Source organism: Nerophis ophidion, linkage group LG23 (assembly GCF_033978795.1).
Source record: "Nerophis ophidion isolate RoL-2023_Sa linkage group LG23, RoL_Noph_v1.0, whole genome shotgun sequence".
NCBI classification, from domain to species: domain Eukaryota; kingdom Metazoa; phylum Chordata; class Actinopteri; order Syngnathiformes; family Syngnathidae; genus Nerophis; species Nerophis ophidion.
Window position 1 is genome coordinate 23,246,064 of NC_084633.1, and position 25,062 is coordinate 23,271,125.

Below are 25,062 nucleotides of genomic sequence, written 5' to 3' on the forward strand. Positions count from 1 at the left end.
TAGTGTATAAATGTTAAATACACTTTTAGTGTATAAATATTAAATACACATTTAGTGTAAAAATATTAAATACATGTTTAGTGTATTAATATTAAATATATGATTAGTTTATTAAAATTAAATACATATTTTTGTATTAATATTAAATACATATTAAGTGTAAGAATAATAACTACATGTTTATTGAATGAATATTAAATAAATGTTTAGTGTATGAATATTTAATACTGTGTACATACATCTACTGATGCCTCTGGACACATCTTCAGTGATGTGCCTGGAATCATCGGGTGTTTCGGGTCTTTCAACATCATACACCCTCCTCCAGGTGACCCAGCAGGGGCTGATCAGACCCCAGCTTGTGTCCAGATGGCTAGCTAGCTACCATGACTCCATGGCTCTCCCCTTTTGAGCCACAGCCATCTTGAGGCCCTCTCTGCCGCATCGGTGGTACTGCGGATGGCTCTCCTCCTTCTCTCTCCCTCGATGCCCAAAGTGCTGAAGGCTCTGGTCAAGGAGCGGGCTGCAAAACCCCTGCATCCAACCTCAACTGGGAGGCACCTCACTCTCCAGCCAGCCTGCTGACAGTCACTGACCAGTCCCGCGTACTTGGAGAGCTTCCTCTCAAAGGCTTCTTCCAGGCGGTCTTCCCATGGGACGGTCAGCTCCAGCAGCACTACCTGCTTGGTGGACTCAGACACGAGGACAATGTCTGGTCGCAGGGTGGTGACTGCAATGTGGCTGGGGAACTTCAGCTGATGTTCAAGGTCCACCAACAGCTGCCAGTCTCTTGCAGAGGTTAGAATGCCCGCAGAAGTTTTTCTGGCAGGGGTTGGCTGCTCCCCAGCTCTGACAAAGGCGATGATTTTCTTGGAGGGTCGGAACTGCTTCGCCCACACAAGTCCTGCGCTGATGGTTTCAGCAATGGTCTTAAGGACTTGGTCATGCCTCCAGCGGTACCGACCATCTCCAAGTGCCCTGGTGCAGCAGCTGAGGATGTGTTCCAGGGTTCCTCGCTTGGAACACAATGGGCATGCTGGTGTCTCTGCTATGCCCCATGTGTGCAGGTTAGATGGGCTTGGAAGCACATCGTACACTGCCTGGATGAGGAATTTAATGCGGTGGGGCTCGGCTTTCCACAGCTCGGCCCAGGTCACTTTCCTCTCAACCGCATTCTCCCATCTTGTCCAAGAACCCTGTTGCTTCAATCCCACTGCCTTGCAAGTTCTAATTTCCTCCACTGCAGCTCTCACCTCCTCCTGAACAAGGCAGCGCCCTTCCTTCCCGCTGGTTTTCAATTGGGGAATTGGAAAGGAGCCTAGCCCAGCTCTGCCTCGAGTGACCACTCCCACCAGGCTTCTTTGACGCAGCCTTGCCTCTGCCTCTTGAACTGCATCCTCAGCCCTCCACTTCCTACCAGTCCTCACTTGGATCCCTTCTTTAGCCACCTTCGGATCTCGTGAGTCCCTGAGCTGAACCACTTCTCTGGCTCTTGCTACCTTGAACTCTTCCTCCAAGGATTTGAAGGGCAGTTGCAGTTTGTTGGTGTTCCCGTAGAGTGCGAGGCTGCTCAGGCTCTTTGGTAATCCCAGCCATCTCCGGAGGTGGCTACTGACCCTCCTCTCTAAGGTCTCCACTGTTGAGATGGGGACTGCATAGACCAGGAGGGGCCACAGGATCCTGGGAAGAATGCCATGTTGGTAGACCCAGGCTTTGAACTTTCCAGGTAGGCCTGACTTGTCCACGGATTTCAGCCAGCCATCCAACTCAGTGCAGGTCGACTGGATAGATGTGGTATCTCTCAGAGAGCTGTCAAAAACCTTGCCCAAGCTCTTGACTGGCTTCTCTGTGATGGTTGGAATGGCTGTGCCTGTGATGTTAAACCGGAACTTGTCTACCACCTTCCCTTTCCTCAGCACCATAGACCTTGATTTGGCTGGCTTGAAACGCATCCGGGCCCACTCCATCACCTTTTCGAGTCCCTTCAGAATCCACCGGCAGCCTGGGACTGATTCTGTCATGACAGTGAGGTCATCCATGAACGCCCTGATGGGTGGTTGCCGTTGTCCGGATTTCGATAGAGGCCCTCTGCACTCTGGCTCAGCAGACTTGGTGAGCATGTTCATGGCCAGGGAGAATAGTGTTACAGAGATAGTGCACCCTGTGATGATACCGATTTCCACCTTATGCCAACGAGATGTTATTGCTCCCGAGGAGACCCTCATCCTGAAATTGGTGTAGTAATCAGCAATGAGGTCTCTACATCTGCTGGGGACATGATGTTTTGTTAATGTGAGCTGAACCAGCTTGTGTGGAATGGAGCCGAATGCATTTGCCAGGTCAAGCCAAAGCACTGACAGGTCGCCCTTGTTCTCTCTTGCCTCTCGAATGAGCTGTGTCACTACACCGGTATGCTCCAGACAGCCTGGCATTCCTGAAATGCCTCCCTTCTGGACAGATGTGTCGATGTAGGTGTTCTGACCCAGGTAGGTACACAGCCGTTTGGAAACAGTGCTGAAGAATATCTTTGCCTCGACGCACAGCAGGGAGATGATGCGGAACTGGTCTAGCTGGGTGGAGTTTTCCTCCTTCGGGATCCACACCCCTTCAGCTACTCTCCATTGTTCTGGGATCCTCCCTCTTCTCCAGAAGATTCGCAGGATTTTCCACAGACGCAGCAGGATTTTGGGACAGTTCTTATACACTTTGTATGAAGTGCCACTTGGTCCTGAAGCAGAGCGTGCCCTTGCTCTGCGGACAACCTCCCTGACTTCCTTTAGCTGCAGTTCTGACATGTCAAACTGCACCTCCGGTTCAGGGGGGTCTATGAGGATGTTACACTCTCCCAACTCCTGCTCTCTTGCGGGGTCGCTGTACGTCTGCTTCAGATGTTGGTCTATGTCTTCCTGCGAGGAGGCAAGTTTACCACTGCGCTTCTGCCCCAACAAATCCTTAGTGAACTTGAAGGGGTTGGAGATAAAGGCAGCACGCTTGCGTGCCCTCTCACGGCGTCGCCTCCGATGCCACTCAGCCCGGCGAAGAACCCTGATCTTATTCCGCAGGATGCACATTAGCTGGGCCAGGCCAATACGTTCCTTATCTCCGGCCTTCTTGTATTGGGACTTCAGTGCTTTCATCTCCTGCCTGATGTTGTGGATCCTCACAGCTCTTTGATTCTTTGAGTAAGTTGTTCCGGAGCTTTTCTTCTCCTCCTCGCCGAATCGTTCAGAAGCGATACTGACAATGATTGTTGTCATAGCTTGGAGCTTCCCGTCAGCCTCTCCCTTTACCGTTGCCTCCAGAATTTGGTCGACATCGTCATCGAACTGCTTCCACAATGAGGTCATGCTAGCTGCTGGCCATTTGATCCGCCTCCTGTCAGATTTGATGCCCAAGGGATTAGTTTCCAACACTTGGAGGTTCCGGGCACTATGGGGTGACTCCGGGCCTGGCTCCTCCTGCGTCTCACCAGGTTGCACACCTGTGCGATGTGTTGCTTCTTCTCCCAACAGGCACTTCATCCTCGCTCGGTGGATCTTTAGGCCGTGGATGTTCTTGCAGACTTTACCGCATGTACACTGCATGCTCATAGTCGTTTGTCCATTGCTTGGGTCTGTTGCCGTTGTGTCCGTCCGACCGGGGTGCTCATCCTCCCCCCCTCTCGGGCACCCCTGGGGGTATTTTTCCATTAAGTTCATCGTAGCTTTGTTGGGAATCCTCCTCTCAGAGGACACAGATTGGGTTGCCAGCCCGTTCTGCCCCGGTTGCCGTCTCTCCGAGCTGTCACTGACTCTCCAGTAGTCACCACACTCTTCATGGTTGTCATCCAGTCTTTCCTGGCTGTCACTGATAACTCAGGGTATTCGCTGTGTACATACATCTACTGATGCCTCTGGACACATCTTCAGTGATGTGCCTGGAATCATCGGGTGTTTCGGGTCTTTCAACATCATACACCCTCCTCCAGGTGACCCAGCAGGGGCTGATCAGACCCCAGCTTGTGTCCAGATGGCTAGCTAGCTACCATGACTCCATGGCTCTCCCCTTTTGAGCCACAGCCATCTTGAGGCCCTCTCTGCCGCATCGGTGGTACTGCGGATGGCTCTCCTCCTTCTCTCTCCCTCGATGCCCAAAGTGCTGAAGGCTCTGGTCAAGGAGCGGGCTGCAAAACCCCTGCATCCAACCTCAACTGGGAGGCACCTCACTCTCCAGCCAGCCTGCTGACAGTCACTGACCAGTCCCGCGTACTTGGAGAGCTTCCTCTCAAAGGCTTCTTCCAGGCGGTCTTCCCATGGGACGGTCAGCTCCAGCAGCACTACCTGCTTGGTGGACTCAGACACGAGGACAATGTCTGGTCGCAGGGTGGTGACTGCAATGTGGCTGGGGAACTTCAGCTGATGTTCAAGGTCCACCAACAGCTGCCAGTCTCTTGCAGAGGTTAGAATGCCCGCAGAAGTTTTTCTGGCAGGGGTTGGCTGCTCCCCAGCTCTGACAAAGGCGATGATTTTCTTGGAGGGTCGGAACTGCTTCGCCCACACAAGTCCTGCGCTGATGGTTTCAGCAATGGTCTTAAGGACTTGGTCATGCCTCCAGCGGTACCGACCATCTCCAAGTGCCCTGGTGCAGCAGCTGAGGATGTGTTCCAGGGTTCCTCGCTTGGAACACAATGGGCATGCTAATACATGTTTAGTGTATTAATATTACATATATGTTTAGTTTATTAAAATTAAATACATGTTTTTGTATTAATATTAAATACATGTTTAGTGTATTAATTTTAAATATATGTTTAGTTTATTAAAATTAAATACATGTTTTTGTACTAATATTAAATACATGTTTAGTGTATAAATATTAAATACATGTTTAGTGTATTAATATTAAATACATGTTTAGTGTATAAATATAAGTGTATGAGAAACCAAACTTATGTAAAAAAAAATTAAAGAAACAAAAAAAAAAGGAAAAAGAGAGATAGAAAGACGGAGAGGACCGGACTTATTAAGAGGGAACGTGCGCCCTCCTGTGGACTTCTGCCGCAACTGCACACATAACAAAATTCATTATTTCCAAGTGTGCCTTATTTAGAGGATAATAAATACATGTTTACTGTATGAATATTAAATATATGAGTAGTATATAATTACATGTATGTTTGGTATATGATTATTAAATACATGTTCAGTGTATTAATATTAAATACATGTTTAGTGTATGAATATTAAATACATGTTTAGTGTATGAATATTAAATACATGTTTAGTGTATGAATATTAAATACATGTTTAGTGTATGAATATTAAATACATGTTTACTGTATGAATATTAAATATATGAGTAGTATATAATTACATATATGTTTCGTATATGATTATTAAATATACGTTCAGTGTATTAATATTAAATACATGTTTAGTGTATGAATATTAAATACATGTTTAGTATATAAATGTTAAATACATGTTTAGTGTATGAATATTAAATATATGTTTAGTTTATTAAAATTAAATACATGTTTTTGTATTATATTAAATACATGTTTAGTGTATAAATATTAAATACATGTTTAGTGTATTAATATTAAATACATGTTTAGTGTATAAATATAAGTGTATGAGACGGAGAGGACCGGACTTATTAAGAGGGAACCTGCGCCCTCCTGTGGACTTCTGCCGCAACTGCACGCATAAAAAAATTCATTATTTCCAAGTGTGCCTTATTTAGAGGATAATAAATACATGTTTACTAAATGAATATTAAATATATGATTAGTATATGATTACATATACGTTTAGTATATGATTATTAAATACATGTTCAGTGTATTTATATTAAATACATGTTTAGTGTATGAATATTAAATACATATTTAGTGTATAAATATTAAATACATGTTTAGTGTATGAATATTAAATACATGTTTAGTGTATGAATATTAAATACATGTTTAGTGTATAAATATTAAATACATGTTTAGTGTATGAATATTAAATACATGTTTAGTGTATTAATATTAAATACATGTTTAGTGTATAAATATAAGTGTATGAGAAACCAAACTTATGTAAAAAAAAAAAATAAAAGAAACAAAAAAAAAGGAAAAAGAGAGAGAGAGAGACGGAGAGGACCGGACATATTAAGAGGGAACGTGCGCCCTCCTGTGGACTTCTGCCGCAACTGCACACATAAAGAAATTCATTATTTCCAAGTGTGCCTTATTTAGAGGATAATAAATACATGTTTACTAAATGAATATTAAATATATGATTAGTATATGATTACATATACGTTTAGTATATGATTATTAAATACATGTTCAGTGTATTATTATTAAATACATGTTTAGTGTATGAATATTAAATACATATTTAGTGTATAAATATTAAATACATGTTTAGTGTATGAATATTAAATACATGTTTAGTGTATTAATATTAAATACATGTTTGTGTATAAATATTAAATACATGTTTAGTGTATTAATATTAAATATATGTTTAGTTTATTAAACTTAAATAAATGTTTTGTATTAATATTAAATACATGTTTAGTGTATAAATATTAAATACAGGTTTAGTGGATAAATAATACATAGGGACGGCGTGGCGCAGTGGAAGAGTGGCCGTGCGCAACCCGAGCGTCCCTGGTTCAATTCCCACCTAGTACCAACCTCGTCACGTCCGTTGTGTCCTGAGCAAGACACTTCACCCTTGCTCCTGATGTGTGCTGGTTGGCGCCTTGCATGGCAGCTCCCTCCATCAGTGTGTGAATGTGTGTGTGAATGGGTAAATGTGGAAGTAGTGTCAAAGCGCTTTGAGTACCTTGAAGGTAGAAAAGCGCTATACAAGTACAACCCATTTATTAATATTAAATACATATTTAGTGTATAAATATTAAATACAGGTTTAGTGTATTAATATTAAATACATGTTTAGTGTATGAATAATAACTACAGGTTTAGTGTATAAATATTAAATACATGTTTAGTGTATGAATAATAACTACAGGTTTAGTGTATAAATATTAAATACATGTTTAGTGTATGAATGTTAAATACATGTTTAGTTTATTAATATTAAATACATGTTTAGTGTATTAATATTAAATATATATTTAGTTTATTAAAATTAAATACATGTTTTGTATTAATATTAAATACATGTTTAGTGTATAAATATTAAATACACGTTTTAGTGTATTAATATTAAATACATGTTCAGTGTATGAATATTAAATACATGTTTAGTGTATAAATATTAAATACATGTTTAGTGTATTAATATTAAATACATGTTTAGTGTATTAATATTAAATATACTTTTAGTGTATAAATAGTAAATACACGTTTAGTGTAACAATATTAAATACATGTTTAGTGTATTAATATTAAATATATGTTTAGTTTATTAAAATTAAATACATGTTTTTGTATTAATATTAAATACATATTTAGTGTATAAATATTAAATACATGTTTAGTGTATGAATATTAAATACATGTTTAGTGTATGAATATTAAATACATGTTTAATGTATGAATATTAAATACATGTTTAGTGTATAAATATTAAATACATGTTTCGTGTATAAATATTAAATACATGTTAAGTGTATAAATATTAAATGCATATTTAGTGTATAAATATTAAATACATGATTAGAGTATTAATATTAAATACATGTTTAGTGTATTAATATTAAATACATGTTTAGTGTATAAATAATAACTAAATGTTTAGTGTATGAATATTAAATTCATGTTTAGTGTATAAATGTTAAATATATGTTTAGTGTATAAATATTAAATATATGTTTAGTTTATTAAAATTAAATACATGTTTTTGTATTAATATTAAATACATGTTTAGTGTATTAATATTAAATACATGTTTAGTGTATTAATATTAAATACATGTTTAGTGTATGAATATTAAATACATGTTTAGTGTATGAATATTAAATACATGTTTAGTGTATGCATATTAAATACATGTTTAGTGTATGAATATTCAATACATGTTTAGTTTATTAAACTTAAATACAGGTTTTTGTATTAATATTAAATACATGTTTAGTGTATGAATATTAAATACATGTTTAGTGTATGAATATTAAATACATGTTTAGTTTATGAATATTAAATACATGTTTAGTGGATATATAATAAATACATATTTAGTGTATTAATATTAAATACATGTTTAGTGTATAAATATTAAATACATGTTTAGTGTAAAAATATTAAATACATGTTTAGTGTATTAATATTAAATATATATTTAGTTTATTAAAATTAAATACATGTTTTTGTATTAATATTAAATACATGTTTAGTGTATAAATATTTAATACATGTTTACTGTATTAATATTAAATACATGTTTAGTGTATAAATAATAACTACATGTTTAGTGTATGAATATTAAATACATGTTTAGTGTATAAATATTAAATACATGTTTAGTGTATTAATATTAAATATATGTTTAGTTTATTAAAATTAAATACATGTTTTTGTATTAATATTAAATACATATTAAGTGTAAGAATAATAACTACATGTTTATTGAATGAATATTAAATACATGTTTAGTGTATAAATATTTAATACATGTTTACTGTATTAATATTAAATACATGTTTACTGTATGAATAATAACTACATGTTTAGTGTATGAATATTAAATACATGTTTAGTGTATTAATATTAAATACATGTTTAGTGTATTAATATTAAATATATGTTTAGTTTATTAAAAATTAAATACATGTTTAGTGTATGAATATTAAATACATGTTTAGTGTATAAATTTCAAATACATAATTAGTTTATGAATATCAAATACATGTTTAGTGTATTAATATTAATTATAAATTTAGTTTATCAAAATTAAATACATGTTTTTGTATTAATATTAAATACATGTTTAGTGTATTAATATTAAATACATGTTTACTGTATTAATATTAAATACATGTTTAGTGTATAAATAATAACTGCATGTTTAGTGTATGAATATTAAATACATGTTTAGTGTATAAATATTAAATACATGTTTAGTGTATTAATATTAAATACATGTCTACTGTATTAATATTAAATACATGTTTAGTGTATAAATAATAACTACATGTTTAGTGTATGAATATTAAATACATGTTTAGTGTATAAATATTAAATACATGTTTAGTGTATTAATATTAAATATATGTTTAGTTTATTAAAATTAAATACATGTTTTTGTATTAATATTAAATACATGTTTAGTGGATATATAATAAATACATATTTAGTGTATTAATATTAAATACATGTTTAGTGTATAAATATTAAATACATGTTTAGTGTAAAAATATTAAATACATGTTTAGTGTATTAATATTAAATATATATTTAGTTTATTAAAATTAAATACATGTTTTTGTATTAATATTAAATACATGTTTAGTGTATAAATATTTAATACATGTTTACTGTATTAATATTAAATACATGTTTAGTGTATAAATAATAACTACATGTTTAGTGTATGAATATTAAATACATGTTTAGTGTATAAATATTAAATACATGTTTAGTGTATTAATATTAAATATATGTTTAGTTTATTAAAATTAAATACATGTTTTTGTATTAATATTAAATACATATTTAGTGTATAAATATTAAATACATGTTTAGTGTATGAATATTAAATACATGTTTAGTGTATGAATATTAAATACATGTTTAATGTATGAATATTAAATACATGTTTAGTGTATAAATATTAAATACATGTTTCGTGTATAAATATTAAATACATGTTAAGTGTATAAATATTAAATACATATTTAGTGTATAAATATTAAATACATGATTAGAGTATTAATATTAAATACATGTTTAGTGTATTAATATTAAATACATGTTTAGTGTATAAATAATAACTAAATGTTTAGTGTATGAATATTAAATTCATGTTTAGTGTATAAATGTTAAATATATGTTTAGTGTATAAATATTAAATATATGTTTAGTTTATTAAAATTAAATACATGTTTTTGTATTAATATTAAATACATGTTTAGTGTATTAATATTAAATACATGTTTAGTGTATTAATATTAAATACATGTTTAGTGTATGAATATTAAATACATGTTTAGTGTATGAATATTAAATACATGTTTAGTGTATGCATATTAAATACATGTTTAGTGTATGAATATTCAATACATGTTTAGTTTATTAAACTTAAATACAGGTTTTTGTATTAATATTAAATACATGTTTAGTGTATGAATATTAAATACATGTTTAGTGTATGAATATTAAATACATGTTTAGTTTATGAATATTAAATACATGTTTAGTGGATATATAATAAATACATATTTAGTGTATTAATATTAAATACATGTTTAGTGTATAAATATTAAATACATGTTTAGTGTAAAAATATTAAATACATGTTTAGTGTATTAATATTAAATATATATTTAGTTTATTAAAATTAAATACATGTTTTTGTATTAATATTAAATACATGTTTAGTGTATAAATATTTAATACATGTTTACTGTATTAATATTAAATACATGTTTAGTGTATAAATAATAACTACATGTTTAGTGTATGAATATTAAATACATGTTTAGTGTATAAATATTAAATACATGTTTAGTGTATTAATATTAAATATATGTTTAGTTTATTAAAATTAAATACATGTTTTTGTATTAATATTAAATACATATTAAGTGTAAGAATAATAACTACATGTTTATTGAATGAATATTAAATACATGTTTAGTGTATAAATATTTAATACATGTTTACTGTATTAATATTAAATACATGTTTACTGTATGAATAATAACTACATGTTTAGTGTATGAATATTAAATACATGTTTAGTGTATTAATATTAAATACATGTTTAGTGTATTAATATTAAATATATGTTTAGTTTATTAAAAATTAAATACATGTTTAGTGTATGAATATTAAATACATGTTTAGTGTATAAATTTCAAATACATGTTTAGTTTATGAATATCAAATACATGTTTAGTGTATTAATATTAATTATAAATTTAGTTTATCAAAATTAAATACATGTTTTTGTATTAATATTAAATACATGTTTAGTGTATTAATATTAAATACATGTTTACTGTATTAATATTAAATACATGTTTAGTGTATAAATAATAACTGCATGTTTAGTGTATGAATATTAAATACATGTTTAGTGTATAAATATTAAATACATGTTTAGTGTATTAATATTAAATACATGTCTACTGTATTAATATTAAATACATGTTTAGTGTATAAATAATAACTACATGTTTAGTGTATGAATATTAAATACATGTTTAGTGTATAAATATTAAATACATGTTTAGTGTATTAATATTAAATATATGTTTAGTTTATTAAAATTAAATACATGTTTTTGTATTAATATTAAATACATGTTTAGTGGATATATAATAAATACATATTTAGTGTATTAATATTAAATACATGTTTAGTGTATAAATATTAAATACATGTTTAGTGTAAAAATATTAAATACATGTTTAGTGTATTAATATTAAATATATATTTAGTTTATTAAAATTAAATACATGTTTTTGTATTAATATTAAATACATGTTTAGTGTATAAATATTTAATACATGTTTACTGTATTAATATTAAATACATGTTTAGTGTATAAATAATAACTACATGTTTAGTGTATGAATATTAAATACATGTTTAGTGTATAAATATTAAATACATGTTTAGTGTATTAATATTAAATATATGTTTAGTTTATTAAAATTAAATACATGTTTTTGTATTAATATTAAATACATATTAAGTGTAAGAATAATAACTACATGTTTATTGAATGAATATTAAATACATGTTTAGTGTATAAATATTTAATACATGTTTACTGTATTAATATTAAATACATGTTTACTGTATGAATAATAACTACATGTTTAGTGTATGAATATTAAATACATGTTTAGTGTATTAATATTAAATACATGTTTAGTGTATTAATATTAAATATATGTTTAGTTTATTAAAAATTAAATACATGTTTAGTGTATGAATATTAAATACATGTTTAGTGTATAAATTTCAAATACATGTTTAGTTTATGAATATTAAATGCATGTTTAGTGTATTAATATTAATTATAAATTTAGTTTATCAAAATTAAATACATGTTTTTGTATTAATATTAAATACATGTTTAGTGTATTAATATTAAATACATGTTTACTGTATTAATATTAAATACATGTTTAGTGTATAAATAATAACTGCATGTTTAGTGTATGAATATTAAATACATGTTTAGTGTATAAATATTAAATACATATTTAGTGTATTAATATTAAATACATGTCTACTGTATTAATATTAAATACATGTTTAGTGTATAAATAATAACTACATGTTTAGTGTATGAATATTAAATACATGTTTAGTGTATAAATATTAAATACATGTTTAGTGTATTAATATTAAATATATGTTTAGTTTATTAAAATTAAATACATGTTTTTGTATTAATATTAAATACATGTTTAGTGTATTAATATTAAATACATGTTTACTGTATTAATATTAAATACATGTTTAGTGTATAAATAATAACTACATGTTTAGTGTATGAATATTAAATACATGTTTAGTGTATAAATATTAAATACATGTTTAGTGTATTAATATTAAATATATGTTTAGTTTATGAAAATGAAATACATGTTTTTGTATAAATATTAAATACATGTTTAGTGTATGAATATTAAATACATGTTTAGTGTATAAATATTAAATACATGTTTAGTGTATGAATATTAAATACATGTTTAATGTATGAATATTAAATACATGTTTAATGTATGAATATTAAATACATGGTTAGTGTATGAATATTAAATACATTTTAATGTATAAATATTAAATACATGTTTAGTGTATAAATATTAAATACATGTTTCGTGAATAAATATTAAATACATGTTAAGTGTATGAATATTGAATACATGATTAGTTTTCCTAAAATTAAATACATGTTTTTGTATTAATATTAAATACATGTTTAGTGTATAAATATTAAATACATGTCTAGTGTATGAATATTAAATGCATGTTTAGTGTATAATATTAAATACATATTTAGTGTATGAATATTCAATACATGTTTACTGTATAAATATTAAATACATGTTTATTGTATTAATATTAAATATATGTTTAGTTTATTAAACGTAAATACATGTTTTGTATTAATATTAAATACATGTTTAGTGTATAAATATTAAATACATGTTTAGTTTATGAATATTAAATACATATTTAGTGTATAAATGATGACTACATATTTAGTGTATGAATATTAAATACATGTTTAGTGTATGAATATTAAATACATGTTTAGTGTATAAATATTAAATACATGTTTAGTGTATTAATATTAAGTACATGTTTAGTGTATTAATATTAAATACACTTTTAGTGTATAAATATTAAATACACGTTTAGTGTAAAAATATTAAATACATGTTTAGTGTATTAATATTAAATACATGTTTATTGTATTAATATTAAATATATGATTAGTTTATTAAAATTAAATACATGTTTTTGTATTAATATTAAATACATATTAAGTGTAAGAATAATAACTACATGTTTATTGAATGAATATTAAATAAATGTTTAGTGTATGAATATTTAATACATGTTTAGTGTATTAATATTAAATATATGTTTAGTTTATTAAAATTAAATACATGTTTTTGTATTAATATTAAATACATGTTTAGTGTATTAATATTAAATATATGTTTAGTTTATTAAAATTAAATACATGTTTAGTGTATTAATATTAAATACATGTTTAGTGTATAAATATAAGTGTATGAGAAACCAAACTTATGTAAAAAAAATAAAAGAAACAAAAAAAAAAGGAAAAAGAGAGATAGAGAGACGGAGAGGACCGGACTTATTAAGAGGGAACGTGCGCCCTCCTGTGGACTTCTGCCGCAACTGCACGCATAAAGAAATCCATTATTTCCAAGTGTGCCTTATTTAGAGGATAATAAATACATGTTTACTGTATGAATATTAAATATATGATTAGTATATAATTACATATATGTTTGGTATATGATTATTAAATACATGTTCAGTGTATTAATATTAAATACGTGTTTAGTGTATGAATATTAAATACATGTTTAGTGTATGAATATTAAATACGTGTTTAGTGTATGAATATTAAATACATGTTCAGTGTATTAATATTAAATACATGTTTAGTGTATGAATATTAAATACATGTTTGTGTATAAATATTAAATACATGTTCAGTGTATTAATATTAAATATATGTTTAGTTTATTAAACTTAAATACATGTTTTTGTATTAATATTAAATACATGTTTAGTGTATAAATATTAAATACAGGTTTAGTGGATAAATAATAAATAAATATTTAGTGTATTAATATTAAATACATGTTTAGTGTATAAATATTAAATACATGTTTAGTGTACACATATTAAATACATGTTTAGTGTATTAATATTAAATATGTGTTTACTTTATTAAAATTAAATAAATGTTTTTGTATTAATATTAAATACATCTTTAGTGTATAAATATTAAATACAGGTTTAGTGTATTAATATTAAATACAAGTTTAGTGTATGAATAATAACTACATGTTTAGTGTATAAATATTAAATACATGTTTAGTGTATGAATGTTAAATACATGTTTAGTGTATAAATATTAAATACATGTTTAGTGTAATAATATTAAATATATGTTTAGTTTATTAAAATTAAATACATGTTTTTGTATTAATATTAAATACATATTTATCCATCCATCATCCTCCGCTTATCCGAGGTCGGGTCGCGGGGGCAACAGCCTAAGCAGGGTTACCCAGACTTCCCTCTCCCCAGCCACTTCGTCTAGCTCTTCCCGGGGGATCCCGAGGCGTTCCCAGGCCAGCCGGGAGACATAGTCTTCCCAACGTGTCCTGGGTCTTCCCCGTGGCCTCCTACCGGTTGGACGTGCCCTAAACACCTCCCTAGGGAGGCGTTCGGGTGGCATCCTGACCAGATGCCCGAACCACCTCATCTGGCTCCTCTCGATGTGAAGGAGCAGCGGCTTTACTTTGAGTTCCTCCCGGATGGCAGAGCTTCTCACCCTATCTCTAAGGGAGAGCCCCGCCACACGGCGGAGGAAACTCATTTCGGCCGCTTGTACCCGTGATCTTATCCTTTCGGTCATGACCCAAAGCTCATGACCATAGGTGAGGATGGGAACGTAGATCGACCGGTAAATTGAGAGCTTTGCCTTCCGGCTCAGCTCCTTCTTCACCACAACGGACCGGTACAACGTCCGCATTACTGAAGACGCCGCACCGATACATGTTTAGTGTATAAATATTAAATACATGTTTAGTGTATTAATATTAAATACATGTTTAGTGTATGAATATTAAATACATGTTTAGTGTATAAATATTAAATACATGTTTAGTGTATTAATATTAAATACATGTTTAGTGTATTAATATCAAATACACTTTTAGTGTATAAATAGTAAATACACGTTTAGTGTAACAATATTAAATACATGTTTAGTGTATTAATATTAAATATATGTTGAGTTTATTAAAATTAAATACATGTTTTTGTATTAATATTAAATACATATTAAGTGTAAGAATAATAACTACATGTTTATTGAATGAATATTAAATACATGTTTAGTGTATGAATATTTAATACATGTTTAGTGTATTAATATTAAATATGTGTTTAGTTTATTAAAATTAAATACATGTTTTTGTATTAATATTAAATACATGTTTAGTGTATTAATATTAAATATATGTTTAGTTTATTAAAATTAAATACATGTTTTTGTATTAATATTCAATACATGTTTAGTGTATTAATATTAAATACATGTTTAGTGTATAAATGTTAAATACATGTTTAGTGTATGAATATTAAATATATGTTTAGTTTATTAAAATTAAATACGTGTTTTTGTATTAATATTAAATACATGTTTAGTGTATTAATATTAAATACATGTTTAGTGTATAAATAATAACTAAATGTTTAGTGTATGAATATTAAATACATGTTCAGTGTATAAATATTACATACATGTTTAGTGTAATAATATTAAATATATGTTTAGTTTATTAAAATTAAATTCCTTTTTTCTTGTATTAATATTAAATACATATTTAGTGTATGAATATTAAATACATGTTTAGTGTATTAATATTAAATACATGTTTAGTGTATGAATATTAAATACATGTTTAGTGTATGAATATTAAAAACATGTTTAGTGTATAAATTGTTAAATACATGTTTAGTGTATGAATGTTAAATACATGTTTTTGTACTAATATTAAATACATGTTTAGTGTATAAATATTAAATACATGTTTAGTGTATTGATATTAAATATATGTTTAGTGTATAAATATAAGTGTATGAGAAACCAAACTTATGTAAAAAAAAATAAAAGAAACAAAAAAAAAGGAAAAAGAGAGAGAGAGAGACGGAGAGGACCGGACTTATTAAGAGGGAACGTGCGCCCTCCTGTGGACTTCTGCCGCAACTGGACGCATAAAGAAATTCATTATTTCCAAGTGTGCCTTATTTAGAGGATAATAAATACATGTTTACTAAATGAATATTAAATATATGATTAGTATATGATTACATATACGTTTAGTATATGATTATTAAATACATGTTCAGTGTATTAATATTAAATACATGTTTAGTGTATGAATATTAAATACATATTTAGCGTATAAATATTAAATACATGTTTAGTGTATAAATATTAAATACATGTTTAGTGTATGAATATTAAATACATGTTTAGTGTATAAATATTAAATACATGTTTAGTGTATGAATATTAAATATATGTTTAATGTATGAATATTAAATACATGTTTAGTGTATAAATATTAAATACATGGGGCTGCAAAGTCCATCACAACTGCTTCCGGTTCCGGGTCAACGTGAATGACTGCTCGCTGACTGCTCTTGTTGCAAAAAAGCTAAGTATCGTTCTATCTGTGTGATTTTAACTGTTTTGCAGCTTTATTTACAACTTATCGAACATATTTAATAGTTCAATTTAACTTGCAAATCACCCGATCTCTGTCTCACCACTTCGCCCTCAGCTAGCTAGCTGCTAAGCTAACGAGGCTAGCGGAGAAAGGCAGCGCCGGTCTGAAGGAAGCTTCACCCCCGCCACCGTGACCACCACTTCCCGAAGACAGCAGGCACTCCACTCGGCGACGGAAAGTTTCTGTGAGTATGGCTTCCTGCGCTTCGTGCACTTTACTCATGGATAGGTTGGCTTTGCTAGAGAGCCGTGTCCGCCAGTTAGAGCAGTGTAATTTCGTAACTTTAGATGTTGCGGACACATCTGCTAGCGTTAGCTGTAGCGAGCTAACTAGCCCAGCTTGTAGCAGCCCTAATCGGCCTACAAGCTACGGTGTACCGGTTGAGACGCATAATAGATTTAGCCCTTTAGCTAGTCCTACACCCCAGTCTACCGGGCACCACACTTTAGTTATAGGGGACTCCATCACCCGAAACATAAAGCTTAGCAAACCAGCCACAATTAAGTGTATTCCCGGGGGCAGAGCACCTGACATTGAAGCTAATCTTAGGGAGCTAACTCGCAACAGGTCTAGTAAGCACGTACGGCAGGCTAACCGCACCACTAGTTATGCGAATATAGTAATACACGTTGGCTCCAATGACGTTAGGATGAGACAATCAGAGATTACAAAGAGAAACATAGCCAGGGCTTGTAATCTCGCCAGAAAGATGTCCAGGCATCGAGTAATTGTCTCTGGCCCCCTGCCTGGGAGAGGCAATGATGAGAGATATAGCAGATTAGTCTCTCTTAACAGGTGGCTGGATAGCTTCTGCAGACAACAGGGATTTACGTTTATTGATAATTGGCCCTCTTTCTGGGGCAAACCTGGCTTGCTGAGGAGAGACGGCCTTCACCCTAACCAGGAAGGCGCTATCCTCTTGTCTCGGAACATAGACTTCGCATTGAGCCACATTTGACTAACTGCACTAGAGCAAGCCCGGTCACAGGCAATTACAGAGCCTGCTAGCCTGGGTATGGAGTCAGTTAAGTTAGAACTAGCCAGCGCCAGGCTGGATGATCCCTGTACACATAGCAATTTTCGTAGAATAATACACAACTCACAAAATGTTTTTTCTACTGTGTCTATGACTTCGTCAGAGTTAGACATGCGTTCTACTGAGGTGGCAAATTATGATGCGTTCAGTTTATCGCAGCGCCAAGTAGATAATCTGAAAATTCCCGTCATATCAATTCCTAGATATGGTCGTAATTATTTTAAGTACACTGCGCATAATAAACGCAACATTATTAATATTGCTACTACGGATAATTTTATCAACAACTCCTTAAAACAGCCCACTACCTATAATATGGGCTTTCTAAACATCAGATCTTTGTCTCCCAAAACGTTATTAGTCAATGAGGTCATTAGAGACAACAATCTTAACGTCATCGGTCTTAGCGAAACCTGGCTTAAACCAGACGACTTTTTTGCGATAAATGAGGCATCCCCTCCTAACTATACGAATGCGCATATTGCCCGTCACCTCAAAAGGGGAGGGGGTGTCGCACTAATATACAATGAAAACTTTAACTTTAGTCCTAACTTAAATAATAAATATAAATCGTTTGAGGTGCTTTCTATGAAGTCTGCCACACCTCTGCCTCTGTGCCTGGCCGTTATCTACCGCCCCCCAGGGCCCTATTCGGACTTTATTAGTGAATTCTCAGAGTTTGTTGCTGATCTAGTGACGCACGCCGATAATATAATTATAATGGGGGACTTTAATATCCATATGAATACCCCATTGGACCCACCGTGCGTGGCGCTCCAGACTATAATTGATAGCTGTGGTCTTACACAAATAATAAATGAACCGACGCATCGCAGCGGTAATACGATAGACCTAGTGCTTGTCAGAGGTATCACCATCTCAAAAGTTACGATACTCCCGTATACTAAAGTAATGTCCGATCATTACCTTATAAAATTCGAAGTTCAGACTCATGTTCGGCAAGCTAATAATAATAATAACTGCTATAGCAGCCGCAACATTAATGCTGCCACAACGACGACTCTTGCGGACCTACTGCCCTCGGTAAGGGCACCGTTCCCAAAGTATGTGGGCTCTATTGATAACCTCACTAACAACTTTAACAACGCCCTGCGCGAAACCATTGATAGTATAGCACCGCTGAAGTTAAAAAAGGCTCCAAAAAAGCGTACGCCATGGTTTACTGAAGAAACTAGAGCTCAGAAATTATTATGTAGAAAGCTGGAACGCAAATGGCGCACGACTAAACTTGAGGTGCACCATCAAGCATGGAGTGATAGTTTAATAACTTATAAACGCATGCTTACCTTAGCTAAAACTAATTATTACTCAAATCTCATCCGCATTAATAAAAACGATCCAAAATTTTTGTTTAGTACAGTAGCATCGCTAACCCAACAAGGGACTCCTTCCAGTAGCTCCACCCATTCGGCAGATGACTTTATGAAGTTCTTTAATAAGAAAATTGAACTTATTAGAAAGGAGATTAAAGACAATGCGTCCCAGCTACAACGGGGTTATAGTAACACAGATACGATTGTATATACGGCGGATACTGCAAATATCCAAAATAGTTTCTCTCGTTTTGATGAAATAACATTAGAAGGATTGTTACAACGTGTAAATGGAATAAAACAAACAACATGTTTACTTGACCCACTTCCTGGGAATCTTATCAAGGAACTTTTTGTATTATTAGGTCCATCAGTGCTAAATATTATAAACTTATCACTTTCCTCGGGCACTGTTCCCGTTGCATTCAAAAAAGCGGTTATTCATCCTCTCCTTAAAAGACCTAACCTCGATCCAGACCTCATGGTAAACTACCGACCGGTGTCTCACCTTCCCTTTATTTCGAAAATCCTCGAAAAAATTGTTGCAGAGCAGCTAAATGAGCACTTAGCGTTTAACAATCTATGTGAAACCTTTCAATCCGGTTTCAGGGCAAATCACTCGACTGAGACAGCCCTCGCAAAACTGACTAATGATCTATTGCTAACGATGGACTCTGATGCGTCATCTATGTTGCTGCTCCTCGATCTTAGCGCTGCTTTCGATACCGTCGATCATAATATTTTATTAGAGCGTATCAAAATACGAATTGGTATTTCAGACTCAGCCCTGTCATGGTTTAACTCTTATCTTACTGATAGGATGCAGTGTGTCTCCTATAACAGTGTGACCTCGGACTATGTTAAGGTAACGTGTGGAGTTCCCCAGGGTTCGGTCCTTGGCCCTGTACTCTTCAGCATCTACATGCTGCCGCTAGGTGACGTCATACGCAAATACGGTATTAGCTTTCACTGTTATGCTGATGACACCCAACTTTACATGCCCCTAAAGCTGACCAACACGCCGGACTGTAGTCAGTTGGAAGCGTGTCTTAATGAAATTAAACAATGGATGTCCGCTAACTTTTTGCAACTTAATGCCAAAAAAACGGAAATGCTGATTATCGGTCCTGCTAGACACCGACCTCTATTTAATAATACAACTTTAACATTTGACAACCAAATAATAAAACAAGGTGACTCTGTAAAAAATCTGGGTATTATCTTCGACCCAACTCTCTCCTTTGAGTCACACATTAAAAGCGTTACTAAAACGGCCTTCTTTCATCTCCGTAATATCGCTAAAATTCGCTCCATTTTGTCCACTAAAGACGCCGAGATCATTATCCATGCGTTTGTTACGTCTCGTCTCGATTACTGTAACGTATTATTTTCGGGTCTCCCAATGTCTAGCATTAAAAGATTACAGTTGGTACAAAATGCGGCTGCTAGACTTTTGACAAGAACAAGAAAGTTTGATCATATTACGCCTGTACTGTATATACCTTTATATACATATATACATATATATATACCTGTACTGGCTCACCTGCACTGGCTTCCTGTGCACTTAAGATGTGACTTTAAGGTTTTACTACTTACGTATAAAATACTACACGGTCTAGCTCCAGCCTATCTTGCCGATTGTATTGTACCGTATGTCCCGGCAAGAAATCTGCATTCAAAAGACTCCGGCTTATTAGTGATTCCTAGAGCTCAAAAAAAGTCTGCGGGCTATAGAGTGTTTTCCGTTCGGGCTCCAGTACTCTGGAATGCCCTCCCGGTAACAGTTCGAGATGCTACCTCAGTAGAAGCATTTAAGTCTCATCTTAAAACTCATCTGTATACTCTAGCCTTTAAATAGACCTCCTTTTTAGACCAGTTGATCTGCCGCTTCTTTTCTTTCTCCTATGTCCCCCCCTCCCTTGTGGAGGGGGTCCGGTCCGATGACCATGGATGAAGTACTGACTGTCCAGAGTCGAGACCCAGGATGGACCGCTCGTCGGGACCCAGGATGGACCGCTCGCCTGTATCGGTTGGGGACATCTCTACGCTGCTGATCCGCTTGAGATGGTTTCCTGTGGACGGGACTCTCACTGCTGTCTTGGAGCCACTATGGATTGAACTTTCACAGTATCATGTTAGACCCGCTCGACATCCATTGCTTTCGGTCCCCTAGAGGGGGGGGGTTGCCCACATCTGAGGTCCTCTCCAAGGTTTCTCATAGTCAGCATTGTCGCTGGCGTCCCACTGAATGTGAATTCTCCCTGCCCACTGGGTGTGAGTTTTCCTTGCCCTTTTGTGGGTTCTTCCGAGGATGTTGTAGTCGTAATGATTTGTGCAGTCCTTTGAGACATTTGTGATTTGGGGCTATATAAATAAACATTGATTGATTGATTGATATATATATATATATATATATATATATATATATATATATATATATATATATATATATATATATTTATACCCCCTGATATGTCTTTTAAATACCTGGGCCTCATTTTATCAAAATATATAACAACATTATCAGTATAAAATGATCTACCCATACATAAGAAAATAAAAGATGACATAGCACGATGGAACTTAATTCCTTTTTTTCGCCTTAGCTGTAGAATTGATTGTATTAAAAGGAATGCACTTCCAAGACTGCTGTACCGATTTCAAACTCTGCCAATAGAGATCAACAAAAAATAATTCAGCTTCATGTAGTGTAATGAAAGATTAAAAAATGCTCAGTTTTGAAACTATTAAAGGGGAACATTATCAGCAGACCTATGTAAGCGTCAATATATACCTTGATGGTGCAGAAAAAAGACCATATATTTTTTTAACCGATTTCCGAACTCTAAATGGGTAAATTTTGGCGAATTAAACGCCTTTTTGTTTATCGCGCTGGAGGCGATGACGTCAGAATGTGACGTCACCGAGGTAATACAGCCGCCATTTTCATTTTCAACACATTACAAAGACCAGGTCTCAGCTCTGTTATTTTCCGTTTTTTCGACTATTTTTTGTAACCTTGGAGACATCATGTCTCGTCGGTGTGTTGTCGGAGGGTGTAACAACACTAACAGGGAGGGATTCAAGTTGCACCACTGGCCCCAAGATGCCAAAGTGTCTGCCGCCAGACCCCCATTGAATGTGCCAGAGTGTCTCCACATTTTACCGGCGATAACAGACATGGCACAGAGATGTATGGATAACCTGCAGATGCATTTGAAACGATATTCAACGAAATCACAAAGGTGAGTTTTGTTGATGTTGTTGACATATGTGCTAATCAGACATATTTGGTCGCGGCATGACTGCCAGCTAATCGATGCTAACATGCTATTTACTGGCGGTTGTAAAGCAGACATGGCACAGAGATGTATGGATAACCTGCAAATGCATTTGCAACGATAAAGTCAACGAAATCATAAAGGTGAGTTTTGTTGATGTTGACTGCCAGCTAATCGATGCTAACATGCTATGCTAATCGATGCTAACATGCTATTTACCGGCGGTGCTAAAGCAGACATGGCACAGAGATGCATGGATAACCTGCAGATGCATTTGCAACTATATTACGTTTCCTTCCACCCACATTTTATGCGAAAAAATCACTTACCAATCGACGGATTTAAGTTGCTCCAGTGTCACAAGATGCGAAAGTCCTGATCGTTTGGTCCGCACATTTTACCAGCAATGCTAAAGCAGCTATTCGGCCATGCTATGGCTATGAATAGCGTCAATAGCTATTCGCTCAATAGCTTCAGTTTCTTCTTCAATACTTTCATACTCCAACCATCTGTTTCAATACATGCGTAATCTGTTGAATCGCTTAAATCGCTGAAATCCGAGTGTGAATCCGAGCTAATGTCGCTATATCTTGCTGTGCTATTCCCATTGTTTGTTTACATTGGCAGCACTGTATGACGTCACAGGGAAATGGATAGTGGTTTCGAAGATAGCGAAAATAAGGCAATTTAAAGCTTTATTTAGGGATATTCCGAGACCGGTAAAATTTTGAGTGAAACTTCAAAAAATACAACAAGCCCCTGGGAACTGATTTTTATTGTTTTAACCCTTTTGAAATTGTGATAATGTTCCCCTTTAAAAGGACACATTTAAAAAAAAAAACAAGACTTATATCAATATCTGCAGTTGCAGCATTTTGTTAATATGAAGGTGAAAAATGTAACAAAGACAAGCATTTGTTTCATTGAACTATTTACAAAAGCATATAATTCAGAAACTATTGATAGAAGTGTTTCATGCTTGTATAAGAAATCATATTCAACTTTATATGTTAAAACAAAATGGGAGAAGGAAGGAGGGATAACTACATCTGAGGAAGAATGGACAATAAAATGGAGATATCAATGGACTTGTAGCAGCTCACCCAAGTGGAGAGTTTGGCTGGGAAAGTTTTATTCCACCTTCTCAGAAGTCTCAGTATGATAACAACTCCCCTGCCTGTTGGACAAATTGTGGGAATCTAAAGGCAAACCACTAGCATGTTTTCTGGGACTGCTCTGCCATAAAGGACTATTGGAAAGAGATACACCAAGCTCTACAGGATATTTTCAAATCACCCCTTGAAAGTAACATTCTGTTTTTCACACATCGCACCTCAGGATTGGCTGAAAAAAGAGAAATACTTCATGAATATCCTACTAGTGGTTTGTAAAAAGAGCATTACCAGGAAATGGATATTACAGGAGAGCCCAACTTTGAAGAAATGGATGGAAATCACAATGGACATTTATAAAACACAGGAGATAACAGCTTTTATTATTTATAAACTAGAGATATTTACTTCATACTGGGAATACTGGCTCCATTATGTCACGCCACATAAGACTATTTTTTTTTCTAATTAGTGATTAAACTGTTTTAAAAAAAAAAGATTACTCCCTATATGTATATAGTTTTATCTGTTTATATTATTTGTTATTAATATTATTATTACTTTGTTTTTTGTTTTCGTTTTTTTGCTGTCTTTCTTTTTTTGTGGGGGAGGGGTGCAGGTGTCATCGTTGGGAAATAAACAAAAAATAATATGTTGATCTTTCGGGCAGACAATAGATGTATGATGTATGCACATATGATGTAATGGATAACAATGTCAGCTGATGGATGTCCATGAAAAAAACAATAATAATAATAATTTGTAAGTAAAAAATACATTTAAATGAAATAAGAGTAGTTGTAGTAGTGACTTCTGTCATGCGGACTGTAGCCTCCACATGAGAGAGAAGTGAGAAGAAGATTGTGTGAATCCTGCCTTCCAGTCCCAGTGTGCTGACATGACACTAGATTGCTTCTCCCTCATTATCCAGCCTGTCAATCTTGGCTCAGCTCATTTCTGACACTCCATTTGTCACATCTGGCAAATTTTGTTCACATTTTGTTTGTGTTTTCCGCTGTTTAATGTTTGAATTCCTGTCCTGTGCTTTTATTTTGGTGGCTCTCCCAGTTTTGTACGTGTTTTCCCGTGGCAGCTTCACTTCTGTCCCC

At 32.9% G+C, this 25,062-nt stretch overlaps 1 protein-coding gene and 1 long non-coding RNA gene across 2 annotated transcripts; one reads left to right on the forward strand and one right to left on the reverse strand.

Annotated features, from left to right (window-relative positions):
• Window positions 1-237: 237 nt before the first annotated feature.
• LOC133541721 (uncharacterized) lies at window positions 238-3,257 on the reverse strand. The gene has a single exon (XM_061885279.1). The coding sequence runs from the start codon at window positions 3,255-3,257 to the stop codon at window positions 378-380; it is 2,880 nt and encodes a 959-aa protein (XP_061741263.1). The 3' UTR covers window positions 238-377.
• A 13,801-nt stretch (window positions 3,258-17,058) lies between these two features.
• LOC133541732 (uncharacterized) lies at window positions 17,059-24,611 on the forward strand. Its single transcript, XR_009803966.1, has 2 exons — window positions 17,059-17,371; window positions 21,488-24,611. It is a non-coding gene; the product is annotated as an uncharacterized LOC133541732 (long non-coding RNA).
• The last annotated feature ends 451 nt before the right edge of the window (window positions 24,612-25,062 follow it).